This window comes from Ixodes scapularis, unplaced genomic scaffold (assembly GCF_016920785.2).
Source record: "Ixodes scapularis isolate PalLabHiFi unplaced genomic scaffold, ASM1692078v2 PGA_scaffold7__128_contigs__length_106722199, whole genome shotgun sequence".
Lineage (NCBI taxonomy): Eukaryota > Metazoa > Arthropoda > Arachnida > Ixodida > Ixodidae > Ixodes > Ixodes scapularis.
In genome coordinates this window covers 67,711,048-67,726,481 of record NW_024609882.1, presented here as the reverse complement: position 1 = coordinate 67,726,481, position 15,434 = coordinate 67,711,048, and the positions used below count along the sequence as shown (strand labels likewise).

General features: G+C 49.7%; 1 protein-coding gene across 1 annotated transcript in view; it reads right to left on the bottom strand.

Annotated features, from left to right (window-relative positions):
* The window catches only part of LOC8051284, a 57,463-nt gene that overhangs the window by 15,976 nt on the left and 26,053 nt on the right, over positions 1–15,434 (bottom strand). The window contains exons 4-7 of the mRNA XM_042286573.1: positions 13,585–13,781; positions 2,542–2,800; positions 1,366–1,473; positions 664–776 (exon numbers count right to left, since the gene is read on the bottom strand). Of these exons, the coding sequence (XP_042142507.1) occupies positions 664–776; positions 1,366–1,473; positions 2,542–2,800; positions 13,585–13,781 (677 nt within the window). The remainder of the gene's footprint in view (positions 1–663; positions 777–1,365; positions 1,474–2,541; positions 2,801–13,584; positions 13,782–15,434) is intronic.

Here is a 15,434-nt window from a genome sequence, read left to right as displayed (position 1 = left end):
TGCGCTCTTGTGTTACACAGCCCCCTGTATATGGGGTGAGTAGGTTAGGGTTAACGACATCGTCCAAAAGTCCATGAAAGCATGGACACTGTTCACTCTTGTTCGGTAAACCATCGCCCTGTCAAAAACTTAAACTGAGGACTCATTCCCGAACTGATTAGATCAATCGATACTAGGTTTACTCAAACAGGATGTTTGATTTTTACTCGAACAGATTTATTAAACGCAACCCGTCAAAAGTACACTACTTAGGTCTGTGCACGTGAGTTATGCGGCCAGGGGGGTAGAATATAAGGAGCTAATCGGCCAGAATAAGTCACTTATTTAACTAAGATGTGTTAATTTGCTTATCAATTAGTAAAGATAAACAGACTGTTATCGAAGACAGTGCACTTCGCCAGTAAATTTCAGAAAGAGTTGTAGCGCGTGGGAAGTGCGGTGGTGCACTAAATTTGTCACTCGTGCAACAGGCCCAAGGCTTGCAGTGTGCAAACGCGCCCACGCGGTTTTTCCGCGTCATCCTGCATTTGCACCGCCAGCCTCGCGCCTTTAGCACGAGCTGAAACTTTAGCGTTACCGCGTTTCCCACGCGCTCAAAGTCTTTTTTTAATATAATTTAGTGGTTACCCCACGTCGAAAAGAAGCAGTCAGCTATAGGCTTACAGAGTGACCAGCAGCCACGGGGCTGTGTAGAGGGCGATCTTCCCGCTGATAAGCCGAAAACCGAATTCCAATGTCTCTATCGTCCGGCATATTGTTTTCAATCCAGATGCTCTCTGAAACGAGAAGAAAGACGGAGCTCAAAGAGGAACGAGCGCGAATGCGACATGGTGAATACTTTACAAAACTGAAAGGGAGATGTGGAAGGAGAAGAACAGCACACACCATATCTCAGAACACAGCAGCAATATTCTGTTTCTTGCTTGTCTCAGGTTCAGTCATGTCAAAGACAAAGCGCGGGTTTGTATATAGCTGGTACGCCACGCTTTACTTCGACCTAACCGTGAAATAATATGTTAATTTCGTCTCTCTCGTGTTCAGCGAAAGAAAATGGCTCGTTCCTTGTCACCGCCATGGCATGAATGTTCTGCTACCGGAGACCAGCTCAAGGAACAAATTGGACACGAGCGCTGCGTCATCATTCGGCAGGGACTCGTGGTCAATCAGCTAGGATATGAACCCCGTTAATACGAATGCCCCCGCTAAATCGAAACAATTTTTGGAGGCGAACTGGATAAATTTATGTATTTTTGTCTCGTTATTAGGGATAACTGCCGTTACATACAGATTATTGGGGAGAGAAGGTGTCCATATGAACTAGGCGTGATTGTACAAGAAATGGGCCAGAGTCTATGCAATGCATACCCTGACAAATGTCCTCTGAAGTGATGACGGAGCCCGGGAAGCGTCTGGAGTACTGCCGCTCGTGGGCTACGGCATCGGATTCCAGTTCCTTGATGAACCTTCGAATGCCTTGAAAAACAAGGAATGTATAGATACTGTTGTATGTCTCACGACAATAATCAAAGGTATACAGTGTGCCACCATTCCCCGTGAAAAAAAAAATGGCTCGTGAGAAAACGCTTTATTCATATATCCTACAAAAAGAGCCGATATCTTTGGCAGATACCCCCGCCACAAGTTACGTAGCACGACACTATAACTTGGCATTTAAAAGCAACGGTCGTCTTTGTTGCTTTTAGAATTAAGCGGCAGATATTAAAACAACAAGCGGGGTAGAAGTTCTCATTCAGGGCACTAACTTAAAGCTCCGGCACCACGGAGGCCATCTTGATTTGGTTCGAAACTCTGGAGAAATCCTGATAGTCACTCATATGCCTCAAAATTGGCTCAACATATTTATAGACACATCTGAACTAGTAGCCCAAATTAGAAGTCACAATATTTTGTTTTCGCGAAGTTACTGAATATATAAGTTTGGCCTGAGAGCTTGAGGGGCTCTCCTTGCATCTCTGAAAGCGTGACTCAAGGGTTGTAATGCGGGGGTGGTACAGCTTTTCCCCGACGGGTTACAAGTTTGATGGTGTGAAATGAACGCTAGGAAAGGTCACGAAAGCAAGTACATAAATAAATATATAAAACGCGCAAAATACTGCGTCTTTAGATTTCTGCGTCAATCGCAAGGTCTACAACATATGACGTTACCCCACTGGAGAGCGCGGGAATATTTGAATGCTAGTTTTAGCGTAACTCTCCTTTCCCGTTTTCTCAATAGCTATTTTAAATTTAGAAATGACGAATAGCATGCCAGGAAGAGTAAATCCTGCGTATTCCAAAAATGTGTTTAGCTATGGGTAGCTCTGAAAACAGCTAATGATCCAATTAATTAATTAATTTAAATGTATTTATATATTTCAAGTTCCGCACAGCGTCCGTGGAGGCAATATAATGGGGAATGGGCAAACAAGTAAATGACGCCACAGAGCATCATCATCATAAAACAGATGACGCCAAAACACATCATAAATGCCGCTGCGGGAAGTTTCAACGTCTTGAAGCCCGAGTCTGAAGCTCACCCACCGATGGTGTGAGTCCTGGCCACCGACACGAGGACGAGGCAGACGAGTCCGTTCCAGAGGAGCGCCAAGGCGGAGAAGAGCAGACGGACGCCGAAGCGTGCCATGCAAAGCTCGTGGGAGCCTCCGTGGGGCTCGCATTCGGGCTGGGACGCTTCCAGCCAGGCGCTGTAAGCGTTCACGCCAACAAAGACCGCCCCCACCAGCACCGCCAGCGCTGCCACGTTGATTTTCAGCAGGGTCTTGGAGTGCATGCGGATGTCCTGCGCCGGAGCCGTGTGAATCCAAGACAAATTGACAGGCAGCAACGCCTCAAAAGCTGTACTCCGTTGCAGGTTAAGAAAAGTAGGAGAGGACCCTCACGTAAAGCCCTGCACTTTTTCTACTTTAGCAGAGCGAACGCTAGGGGACAAGGCGAGAGAGTAGGAGAGTTGGTGGCAGGTTAAGAACGCCTTGGAAACCCGACACCAGGGACAAAAGACAAAGACGACACACAGAACAGTTTCAAACTCAGCTGCAACTTTTATTTTCCCTTCCTCGTTTATTCGCAACTCCAGTCCGCCACTCGCCCTCTCGCGGAAGAGCGAACAACCAGAAAAACGGGGACGGCGGCGGAGACGGTGGTAGGGACTATCGGCCTTGGTATTGCTGTTACCGCATGGATCTGGTCGGCGTGTTCGTAAAGCATGCATTTTAACAAAAAAAAAAATAAAAAATGAAAGCCGCTTACAAGTCTCTTTGACACCGAATTAGAGTGCAGCTCTTGAGGAGGGGGATGGAAGGGTATTGAGGGGAGGGTATACCCCTCCTCCCTCCTCCTCGCCTCGTCATCCTGCCTGCTTCTCCGCCACGGGGGCCTCACGGGGGTCACGTGGCCCCAGTGAGGTCACGTGACCTCGAGGGGGGGTCACGTGACCTTAGGGAGGGTCAAGTGGCCTCGGGGGGTCACGTGACATGACCTCACGGTTACGCCGACGCCGACGCCGCTCAAGTCGGAAACGGGCACCTAAGAGCTGTGCCCTAAAACAAAAAAACGAGTGCGTTAATATAAACATTGGTGTGCATGCGGATGTCCTGCGCCGAAGGTTAATAGTTTCGAAGCGGTACGCTTCGAAACTATTAAAAATCACCATGCTTATTTTTGAACGCATATCAACGACTCCGTCACCTGTGATGCACTCCTGCTCTGACCATTTGTATTTGTAGCCAAATGAATAAATCTTACCCCACTGACCAGCGTCAGCGAGCAGGCGCACATGCATACATTTCACAGCGATAAAAAATTAGACAAGACACACAGCACCGGTGCGCCGACCGATTTGCATCTCCACCTTACCTGACTGCGCGTTGTGCCTGCTGCCGAGAACCGCGCAGTGCGCACGAGCGTCCTTTTAATGTGACGGCATTCTTTAGCTACTCCCCGGAATTTCTCTGACTTTATGGCCTCCTAATACGCAGTAGGTGTGCACAGTAGACCATTTTAACTCACATTCTCGCAATCCTTCACATTCATACAATCTTCGAAAGGCCTGACGACCTTGACGGCGTCCTCGACGTCCTCTAGCACGTCACCCTTGACGCCGTCCTTGAGGTTGTCCTAGACGTTGTCTTTGATGTCCCCTAGGACGTCGTCTTCGATGTCGTCTTATACGTCGTCCTTGAGGTTGTCCTAGACGTCGACCCCGACTTCCCCTTTGAGGTCGTCCTAGAGGTTGTCCTTGAGATCGCCCTAGAGGTCGTCCTAGACGTTGTCTTTGATGTCCCCTAGGACGTCGTCTTCGATGTCGTCTTAGACGTCGTCCTTGAGGTTGTCCTAGACGTCGACCCCGACTTCCCCTTTGAGGTCGTCCTAGAGGTTGTCCTTGAGATCGCCCTAGAGGTCGTCCTAGACGTTGTCTTTGACGTCCCCTAGGACGTCGTCTTCGATGTCGTCTTATACGTCGTCCTTGAGGTTGTCCTAGACGTCGACCCCGACTTCCCCTTTGAGGTCGTCCTAGAGGTTGTCCTTGAGATCGCCCTAGAGGTCGTCCTAGACGTTGTCTTTGATGTCCCCTAGGACGTCGTCTTCGATGTCGTCTTAGACGTCGTCCTAGAGGTTGTCCTAGACGTCGACCCCGACTTCCCCTTTGAGGTCGTCCTAGAGGTTGTCCTTGAGATCGCCCTAGAGGTCGTCCTAGATGTTGTCTTTGATGTCCCCTAGGACGTCGTCTTCGATGTCGTCTTAGACGTCGTCCTTGAGGTTGTCCTAGACGTCGACCCCGACTTCCCCTTTGAGGTCGTCCTAGAGGTTGTCCTTGAGATCGCCCTAGAGGTCGTCCTAGACGTTGTCTTTGATGTCCCCTAGGACGTCGTCTTCGATGTCGTCTTAGACGTCGTCCTTGAGGTTGTCCTAGACGTCGACCCAGACTTCCCCTTTGAGGTCGTCCTAGAGGTTGTCCTTGAGATCGCCCTAGAGGTCGTCCTAGACGTTGTCTTTGATGTCCCCTAGGACGTCGTCTTAGATGTCGTCCTTGAGGTTGTCCTAGACGTCGGCCCCGACTTCCCCTTTGAGGTCGTCCTAGAGGTTGTCCTCGAGATCGCCCTAGAGGTCGTCCTAGACGTTGTCTTTGATGTCCCCTAGGACGTCGTCTTCGATGTCGTCTTAGACGTCGTCCTTGAGGTTGTCCTAGACGTCGACCCCGACTTCCCCTTTGAGGTCGTCCTAGAGGTTGTCCTTGAGATCGCCCTAGAGGTCGTCCTAGACGTTGTCTTTGATGTCCCCTAGGACGTCGTCTTCGATGTCGTCTTATACGTCGTCCTTGAGGTTGTCCTAGACGTCGACCCCGACTTCCCCTTTGAGGTCGTCCTAGAGGTTGTCCTTGAGATCGCCCTAGAGGTCGTCCTAGACGTTGTCTTTGATGTCCCCTAGGACGTCGTCTTCGATGTCGTCTTAGACGTCGTCCTTGAGGTTGTCCTAGACGTCGACCCCGACTTCCCCTTTGAGGTCGTCCTAGAGGTTGTCCTTGAGATCGCCCTAGAGGTCGTCCTAGACGTTGTCTTTGATGTCCCCTAGGACGTCGTCTTCGATGTCGTCTTAGACGTCGTCCTTGAGGTTGTCCTAGACGTCGACCCCGACTTCCCCTTTGAGGTCGTCCTAGAGGTTGTCCTTGAGATCACCCTAGAGGTCGTCCTAGACGTTGTCTTTGATGTCCCCTAGGACGTCGTCTTCGATGTCGTCTTAGACGTCGTCCTTGAGGTTGTCCTAGACGTCGACCCCGACTTCCCCTTTGAGGTCGTCCTAGAGGTTGTCCTTGAGATCGCCCTAGAGGTCGTCCTAGACGTCTTTGATGTCCCCTAGGACGTCGTCTTCGATGTCGTCTTAGACGTCGTCCTTGAGGTTGTCCTAGACGTCGACCCCGACTTCCCCTTTGAGGTCGTCCTAGAGGTTGTCCTTGAGATCGCCCTAGAGGTCGTCCTAGACGTTGTCTTTGATGTCCCCTAGGACGTCGTCTTCGATGTCGTCTTAGACGTCGTCCTTGAGGTTGTCCTAGACGTCGACCCCGACTTCCCCTTTGAGGTCGTTCTAGAGGTTGTCCTTGAGATCGCCCTAGAGGTCGTCCTAGACGTTGTCTTTGATGTCCCCTAGGACGTCGTCTTCGATGTCGTCTTAGACGTCCTTGAGGTTGTCCTAGACGTCGACCCCGACTTCCCCTTTGAGATCGTCCTAGAGGTTGTCCTTGAGATCGCCCTAGAGGTCGTCCTAGACGTTGTCTTTGATGTCCCCTAGGACGTCGTCTTCGATGTCGTCTTAGACGTCGTCCTTGAGGTTGTCCTAGACGTCGACCCCGACTTCCCCTTTGAGGTCGTCCTAGAGGTTGTCCTTGAGATCGCCCTAGAGGTCGTCCTAGACATTGTCTTTGATGTCCCCTAGGACGTCGTCTTCGATGTCGTCTTAGACGTCGTCCTTGAGGTTGTCCTAGACGTCGACCCCGACTTCCCCTTTGAGGTCGTCCTAGAGGTTGTCCTTGAGATTGCCCTAGAGGTCGTCCTAGACGTTGTCTTTGATGTCCCCTAGGACGTCGTCTTCGATGTCGTCTTAGACGTCGTCCTTGAGGTTGTCCTAGACGTCGACCCCGACTTCCCCTTTGAGGTCGTCCTAGAGGTTGTCCTTGAGATCGCCCTAGAGGTCGTCCTAGACGTTGTCTTTGATGTCCCCTAGGACGTCGTCTTCAATGTCGTCTTAGACGTCGTCCTTGAGGTTGTCCTAAACGTCGACCCCGACTTCCCCTTTGAGGTCGTCCTAGAGGTTGTCCTTGAGATCGCCCTAGAGGTCGTCCTAGACGTTGTCTTTGATGTCCCCTAGGACGTCGTCTTCGATGTCGTCTTAGACGTCGTCCTTGAGGTTGTCCTAGACGTCGACCCCGACTTCCCCTTTGAGGTCGTCCTAGAGGTTGTCCTTGAGATCGCCCTAGAGGTCGTCCTAGACGTTGTCTTTGATGTCCCCTAGGACGTCGTCTTCGATGTCGTCTTAGACGTCGTCCTTGAGGTTGTCCTAGACGTCGACCCCGACTTCCCCTTTGAGGTCGTCCTAGAGGTTGTCCTTGAGATTGCCCTAGAGGTCGTCCTAGACGTTGTCTTTGATGTCCCCTAGGACGTCGTCTTCGATGTCGTCTTAGACGTCGTCCTTGAGGTTGTCCTAGACGTCGACCCCGACTTCCCCTTTGAGGTCGTCCTAGAGGTTGTCCTTGAGATCGCCCTAGAGGTCGTCCTAGACGTTGTCTTTGATGTCCCCTAGGACGTCGTCTTCGATGTCGTCTTAGACGTCGCCCTTGAGGTTGTCCTAGACGTCGACCCCGACTTCCCCTTTGAGGTCGTCCTAGAGGTTGTCCTTGAGATCGCCCTAGAGGTCGTCCTAGACGTTGTCTTTGATGTCCCCTAGGACGTCGTCTTCGATGTCGTCTTATACGTCGTCCTTGAGGTTGTCCTAGACGTCGACCCCGACTTCCCCTTTGAGGTCGTCCTAGAGGTTGTCCTTGAGATCGCCCTAGAGGTCGTCCTAGACGTTGTCTTTGATGTCCCCTAGGACGTCGTCTTCGATGTCGTCTTAGACGTCGTCCTTGAGGTTGTCCTAGACGAATGCTATCGCAACTCGTAGACAGCTAACAATAGTGGTTTCTGTAGCAATCTCTTATCTGCTGGCTTGCTCGTTTGCTCCCTTCGACCTGACACACTCCCATCTGAGTGAAACGACGATAGTTGCCGCTCCGGCAACTGTGATTCCGCAATCTTCACCCATCGGTCTGGACAGCGGCTGGGTAGCCAAGCTCGCGTCCTCTGCGGCACGGGCAGTTCACGCGACTCTTAAGCGTGACTTGGTGAAGCGCTAACCCCCCCCCAAAAACACACACACACACACACACACACACACACACACACACACACACACACACACACACACACACACACGCGCGCGCGCGCACGCGCGCGCGCGCACGCGCGCACGCACGCACGCACGCACGCACGCACACTTTCTCATGTCTTGTGCCACCCGTACGTAGTATTAGGGAAATTTATGCAGCATAGTACACCTATCCAGCGACAAATTCTTTTTCAAGGTGTACGAGAGAAGTTAAAAGATTTCTCGGGCATTCATCTCTAGTTTTTCGGGTTTTTTCGGGTAAGGTAACAAGTTTTTTTGGTTGTCTAGGACATAACAGAATGTTCGGTTTAATTTTTGTTGCTTTTAGACATAACAGAAAGGAAGCGGTCTCTAGAGATGTCGCTCTTAAAATTAGCTCGCGAGGCGAAGCGTCAACGAGGAGAGCAAAGGAGCTTAGGCTAAGCTGACCCTGACCATGGCTGTTTTAACTTCTAAATACTTTTCAGGGTTGTGGGGTATTAACTGTGGTGTGAGTGGTCACCTAAAGAGCCTTTTATTGTAAAGGAACCTGGCAGTGTATATCTGGAGGCCGGTGAGGAAGGGAAAATAAAAGTTGCAGCTGCGTTTCAAACCAATATGTGTGTCGTTCTTGTCCCTGGTCTCAAGGGGGGGGGGGGGGGGGGGGGGGCGGGGGGGGGGGATTTTTAAATCATTGAAAGTACACCAGAACGCCTGTATATTTTCTGTCATTTCTAACAGGTTAAGAGTTCAGGGGAAGAATCCCCCACCCCTTTCCACTTGCAGAGCAAACGCTGAAGAAGAGGTCACCTCCTCTCCAGCGTTCGGTCTGTTAAAGGGACCATGAAACGAATTTTGGGTTAGGATGAATGATTTTAAATTGGGACTTTACTAATCGCATATCGTTTAGTTGGCAAAAAGAAAGAGGCTAGAAAGTCAAAAGCCAGCTTTCTGGTACGAGCATTTGAAAATATAGCGGACTATTTTGTACTTTCTTGCCTTCGAAATCTCTCCGCCTTTTCACTATGATACATCCGCGGTTCCAAAAGCGCGTCACCGGCGCCAAACTGACGTCAGCAGAGCCCAGCTCACGCATTGGACACGAGAACTGCGTCACTCGGACGTATGCGCTCGTCAACAATCAATCCGTCGACGAATATTTGGATTCGCGTTCGTGGCCAATGAGTGCCCTGACGGAACTTATTGTCACTGGGGAATGACAAGTTCTATGGTGTGCATAAAAAGCACGGTGGAAGCTAGGAGTCATCGCACCGGTGCCGAAGGAATGTCACGACCACGTGATTTCACAATTCGCATTTGAGTTGAGGATTAAAGCCAAGGAGGAAGAAGTAGGAAAATCGTTTCATGACCGCTTTAAGGTGGAAAGGATGGAGTGCTTTGTGAGAGGAGCTTATCCTGTTTTTCTTGACCTGCGTATTCTGTTAAGGTTCCAGGACATTATACACCTTTTTCGTTTACCCTTGTCCCCAATCACCTGGTAGGCACATTCGGTATAGGCGAAGGAAAAATAATAAAACATTTCATTCTACAAATAGGAAGAAAATAGAGGTAAGTAAAAAAAGAGACTGGGTAACGGTTACGTTTATATCCTGAATGCCTTCTGTTGGCGTGGCGACGGCAAAAACAACGCTTTTGCCCATACCAAAAGTGACGACATTAAAGATGGCGGCGCACTTGTAGCAAAGGATTCATGGATTCGTTTTCGCAACTTTCAGCGATGGTGGTAGCGAGATGTGAGAATCGCGCTCTTCGATACTGGATAATTGACTCAAATATGAAGGTATTGCATACACCTTCCAGGAGAGCAAGCATAAAGAAAGGTTCTTCTAGTGCTCATATTTTGCGAAATTAGAATGGACCTTTTCCGAGAAGCGTTCTGCGCACGCGCGAGCGCCCGATGCCAAGCGGTGGAAGTCGGCACGAAAAATCGAGGAAATTCGGAATGAGGCTGTAGATCGACGAGTAGAACGCGTTGTGTTACACAAAAAAAGAAAGTGGACGGAAAGAAAAACACGACGTTTGGGTGGACGCTACGGACTTCCCTCTTTAAAGTCGCGTTGGGCACGCGACGCAGCTCAGAGAGCGAAGCAACTGGCAGCGTAGCTCCCATTATCGATTGGTAGCGCAGGTAGGTCACTTCCTCGATTTTTAGTTCGTGCAGCCACCGCCTGGTGCCGTCGGTATTTGGAAAAGGTCCATTACTTACGCGTCCCAGACCCAATTCGTCGTACTGGTGTTCTATGGCGATTATCCAGATGACAGCCATTTCGATAGAATCTAGTGCGCCCCCTCTAAGCCGTGAAGATTACGAGTTCCGCATGCAAGTTCGTCTGGTCTTTGAGCACCTCGTGCGCTTGTTTACCTAACCAACCCCCCCCCCCTCCCCCCCCCCCCCCCTTGCCTTTGTTTTCCCTCGATCTTCACCAAAGACGGCACGCGCTTGCTGACTGCCTTTTGATTGTGCGCTTTCTGCACGCTGGATGGATGGATAAAGGATGCTAATGGCTGTATACTTTATAACCGGCAAAAACTTGCCCCAACTAGCCTAAAAAAAATGACCGCATCTCCACATGGTGAATGATGTTTTGGGGCGAAGCTCTGGTGGTGCTGATGATACTGATTTTATTGTTCATAGGTGGTGCTGATAATGCTGATTTTTTTTTTTTATTGCTCATAGGTAGTGCTGAGTTCCGGGTTGCGTTTCAACTTCATTATTACTGCTTTATGGTCGGTGAAATGCAGAGCCAGTGGTTCTTCTAGTGGATCAGCTTGGATCCGCTAGAAGTCGTGGGAGCGCATCTCCACCGCTTAAGTCAACGGTCCATGTCCGAAAGAGAATGTGTGGTATGGATCGTGGTTATATACGCAGTTGAGCATTTGACCGCAGCGCCCTCTCGTCTATAAACTTTGAGCCAATGCATGCAAAGTTTAACGCGATTATATACGCATTTGACCGCAGCGTCCTCTCCTGTATACGCGTTGAGCGGCTACATGCAACGTTTCATTCATGACAGAAACCCCAGCTCTTGAGTTACTACCATATCTCAGAGCCCCCTACTCGTCCCGCAGTCGTGGCCCCATAGGGGTCCCTCCGCACAGGTTCGAATCCTGTCGACTGCGCAACAGATGGGATGGCAATCAATGTGGGCACGGACGCCGGACAAGGCTAGACCCTAAGGAGCTTCGCCCCTGAAAAAGACGCATTGTTTATGTTTCTTGTTTATCCGCGTGCCCCTCCATTCGTTCCAAAGATCCAAAGATTTCGTGCTGGAACACTTGCTCGCCGTATAGTAAGTAGTCTTAGCAATGTATAAACAGATCGTTTTATTGAAGCCATTTATTTTATTTACTAGTTCATTTGGTAAACATTAAATTACCAAGGGATGATTACAAAACAAAAACCAGAAAGAACTGTTTTCACATTTTTTCTAACGTTTCGCACCTTGTTTGTAAGCAGCGACTAAGTACTATTTTAGCCACGGAGAAATGTGCGATATGTGTACGTAAAAATATTTAATTAAACCAAAGTTATCACAGTACAAAACAAAAGCAGTGCAGTGGTTTGATGGCCAATCATCCCTTTTGCCGAGACAGATAAAAGCGGAAAAGAATGCCAATTAAAGGAAATATCTGCGGTAAGCTATGCAGCAAATGTTGTTCAGCTTTTAGACAATATTATTTATATTCCTCTAGTTCAGGTTGTCAGTGACGGACTAATATTCGAAGAACATAATATGGCGAATTGCTAGGCAATAGTAATCCATGCGTGAACGTTCTATAGTCGGTTGCAAGCTAAGAAAAAACCGGAAATGCCTCTCAGAGGAAAATGTAATCCTACGCCAAGAAACGCCAACCAATCGCTTTCATGACGTCACGATTCCGTAGACCAATCGCGATCCTTTTGAAAAAAAAAAAAAAAAAAGCTCAACATGGCTGCTGGCCTTAGCAACGCGATGCTAGTTTCTCGTGACAATTATTCTGCTTTTTTGCACCGTGTTTTACGTGCCCGAGGTTACGCCACGAAATCTTAATGGTATCGGCTTGCGTTTGCAGCAGTTTTTGCGCGACAATGTGGGAATCCAGCGACGCTATCGCCAACGAAAATTTCGAAGCGGGCGCGAGGCTTAGCACTGCTGAGAGGTATGTTAGACGGTATGTTAGACAGTATCTTGGACAGAAAATGAATTGGGAAGACGGCACATTGAACATGACTATCTTTCTTTACTAAAGAGCTATTTCGTTGACAAACACGTATTCTAACTTATTTAAATGTCCTGAATGAATTAAATAAATATTGTAGTAGTTTAAGACACGTTTCCTGGAGGAAGAAAAAGCAACGTTGCTAGTGAACTACTTTCTCGACGGCGGAGGCACTTCAGATGGGCGCAATGCGCTTGTGGGTGGAGCTAAAAGATTGTTCTCAGGCTGCATCCGACTATAGCATCACAAACGTTTAGCGATACTCTGAGCTTCCCACGCCAGACGCCTACGTTCATGGCACTCTTCATTAGATAGTTTAACGCGTATTATGTGTATGCTTGCTAGTTGTTCCTAGAATGAAGCGACACTACCTGTAATCGGACTGATAAACCTGGCGATCTTCCGGAGCCTTGCATACTCTCGAGCTACTCTTCCTACGAGAGCATTAGCGGTCGAGCTTCTCCTCGCCTCGCCTTCTTCTCTCCTCGCCTACCTCACTCCTCTTCGCCTGCCCCTGTGGTCACATGACCTCCCCGTTAACTAATCAGCGTCAAGCTCAAGCATATCCCCCCTCCTCTCCCACCTGTCAACCAATCAGTGTCGAGCGCGTCGCGGTCACGCTATTATAAAGGCTTCACTCTCGGGCTTCACGAAATGCCGAAAAATATCTAGCCAAAGAACGTTTCGAGTTAATAAAAACAGAAAGCTTAATCATGATGGTTAAAGCTCGACACTGATGGTTAAAGCCCGAGACTGATGGTTAAAGCACGAGATATGATAGTTAAAGCCCGGGAAAAAATATGAAACTTTACACTCTCCCTCACCACAGTCTCAGGTTTTAAACGTTATGATTAAATAGCACCATCTCGCTTGCGCACTCACTGTCTTTTCATAGAAAGCTAATAATACAAAGTTATCAAAATAAAATATAATTCAGTGACAGCTCCCCAGGGTTATCATAACCTACAGTGCGTGAACAACCTCCAGCAATATGAACGACCCATCAGACGCAGGGCCGTTTCTGGCGGTTGTTCTAGATCTGTTTTGGCGAGGCCTATATTGCTTGGGGTGAGAAAATAAATGTACATTTGTTCCATTCTCTCTCTTAGCATGGAGGGCCTCTTGCAAAAGCGTGCTTAGCACCGCCGCGTAAACCGCCTCGGCGAATGGGTCTTTCATCTTGTCAAAGACTGTACATACCATTTATTTATTTATATTATTATTAGTTTTACTTTTAAAATACACTGCCAGCCGTGAGGCCAAAGCAGGTTAGTAGGCACGTTAGAATGACAAGCACACCTAAGTATCAATAAAACCACACACTTTTTCACCTACTCGGTTCACAATTAGACCGTGATTAATGCATTAATTGATTAACATGTTTCTATCTATTAATTTCACACCAAGTATAACTAGTATCATGGAAACGCTACTACTGCTGCCGCTCACCCTGAAGAAGGCGGGGTGGCTGAAGAGTCTCCGTGCCAGGCGCCTCGCGTAGATGCCGAAGAGACACCAGCCCAGCACGATGAAGCCGCACACCGAGCGCTGCAGAGAGTCCCGCGTGTCCTGGCGCCAGAAGATGGCCCGAACCTCGCAGCACACGTGGAGCACGCACAGTCCCAGCCCGGAGGCCAGGGTCAGCACTGTACCAGGACGGTAAAACCGCGGTCACGGCGCTAATACGTCGTACAAAAGAAAGTCTGCAGATGCTGTAAGAGGCGTGTTTCTACCTTGTAGGACGTCCCTGTCACGTATGGTTCACACAAAGACCGTCTGCCGACATTTTCAAAGCATATAAACGTACCAGGCAAACATGCTTGGAACATGCTTTTAAGTCTGTCTGCAAACACTTCCGTCAAGTCTGCAGCGAATAACGCGTCTTTTGTGTGATGTATGAGTGGCGGGACTCCAGTAAATGGTGCACACCAGTGACTCTAGTGCACAACTTGCTCTCTAAGTGGTATTCGCACGAGGGATGCTCCTCGGGAGGGATGTGCGTGACGTCGGTGATCGGCGAAAACAGCGGGATTCCCTCCCCGACTCTAGCATCCTCGAAAACGGCGGGGAGCCGAGAGGGATGGCAAAGTTACCAGAAGCACTTAGCGGTTGCACTCTCGACAACGGGGATCGGTGAGCGCTGACGAGAGTAAAAAAATGGAGGCCTATACATGAGACGGCGATACGCGATTATGGCGGCAGCGCTGTTAGATGAAGAAGGCGACGAACTGCTTCCCGCTAAGAGAAAGGTGCTTCTCGAATGGGTGGATACAACACAAAGGACGTGGAATAAAAAAACAGTTGTATACGAGGAGCGGCCCGAGGAGCTTGAAGACGGCAGGTGGCGAAAGCGACCGGTTCAGAGCAGTCACTTCCGGATTGCATTTTGCGACTTGTCGCCGAGTCGCCCGACGGCTGAACCAATCAGTGGCGCCTCGGAAGGGCACGTAAGTGCGCCTCGCGTTTGTTTGTATTCGACACGCCAAACTTCTGCGGAAGAAGCAACCAACATGTTCGTTCAACACCTCGGTTCGCGGTAGCGGCCGTGGATAGAGAGTAACAGAGGTCTCTGCGGTGGCTCTGATCAGCGGTATTAAAGATTAACTTTTGCTTTAGAAACCGAGTACCCCCTTTCGAACGAGTGCCCGGAAAGGTTCTCGGCCTGGCAGCAAAGTCGTGGAACTTCTTGACAGGTCTGTACTCCGACGCGGTAGCTCGAGCGAGTGCACGCCGATGCAGCGATTGTACTTCGTTGTACGCTTCCGAAAGACCCAGGTCAACATAACCAGTTGTTTTGATATGGCAACGACGACGCGTGTGTAGTTGTGAGACAACGAAACTAGAAAAGCAGCGAAACGCGAACCCGAGTTGTGGCGGGGTGCACTGAATCGACGGCAGCCCCCGAGGGCTTACGGAAAGCGACTCGCCGGTAGCGACTCGCCGATTGCCCGCAGCGTAAACGTCGGCGGTATACCTTGTCGCATGTCGCTAGTCACTCTCGCAACTGTCGCTACTCGCCTGTATGAACGCGCCTTTAGGCGATCCCGCGGCTACCGCCAGTATCTCGCTCAGCAAAATCAGTAAAGTTGCCAGACACGCGAATAAAATACCGCCAATTGCAAATACAGCCCACGATAAGGCCGAAGTGCAGCCCGAGCAAAAGCTCCCCCATCCTCCCCCCCCCCCCCTCCCCCCCCCCCCTGAGATGTCTACGTCAGCGCGACCCTGCGCAAAAGCGTGACGTTGTAATCACGTGATGCGCATCTCGGGGAATAAAGGGAAGGATATCTCCCCCATGT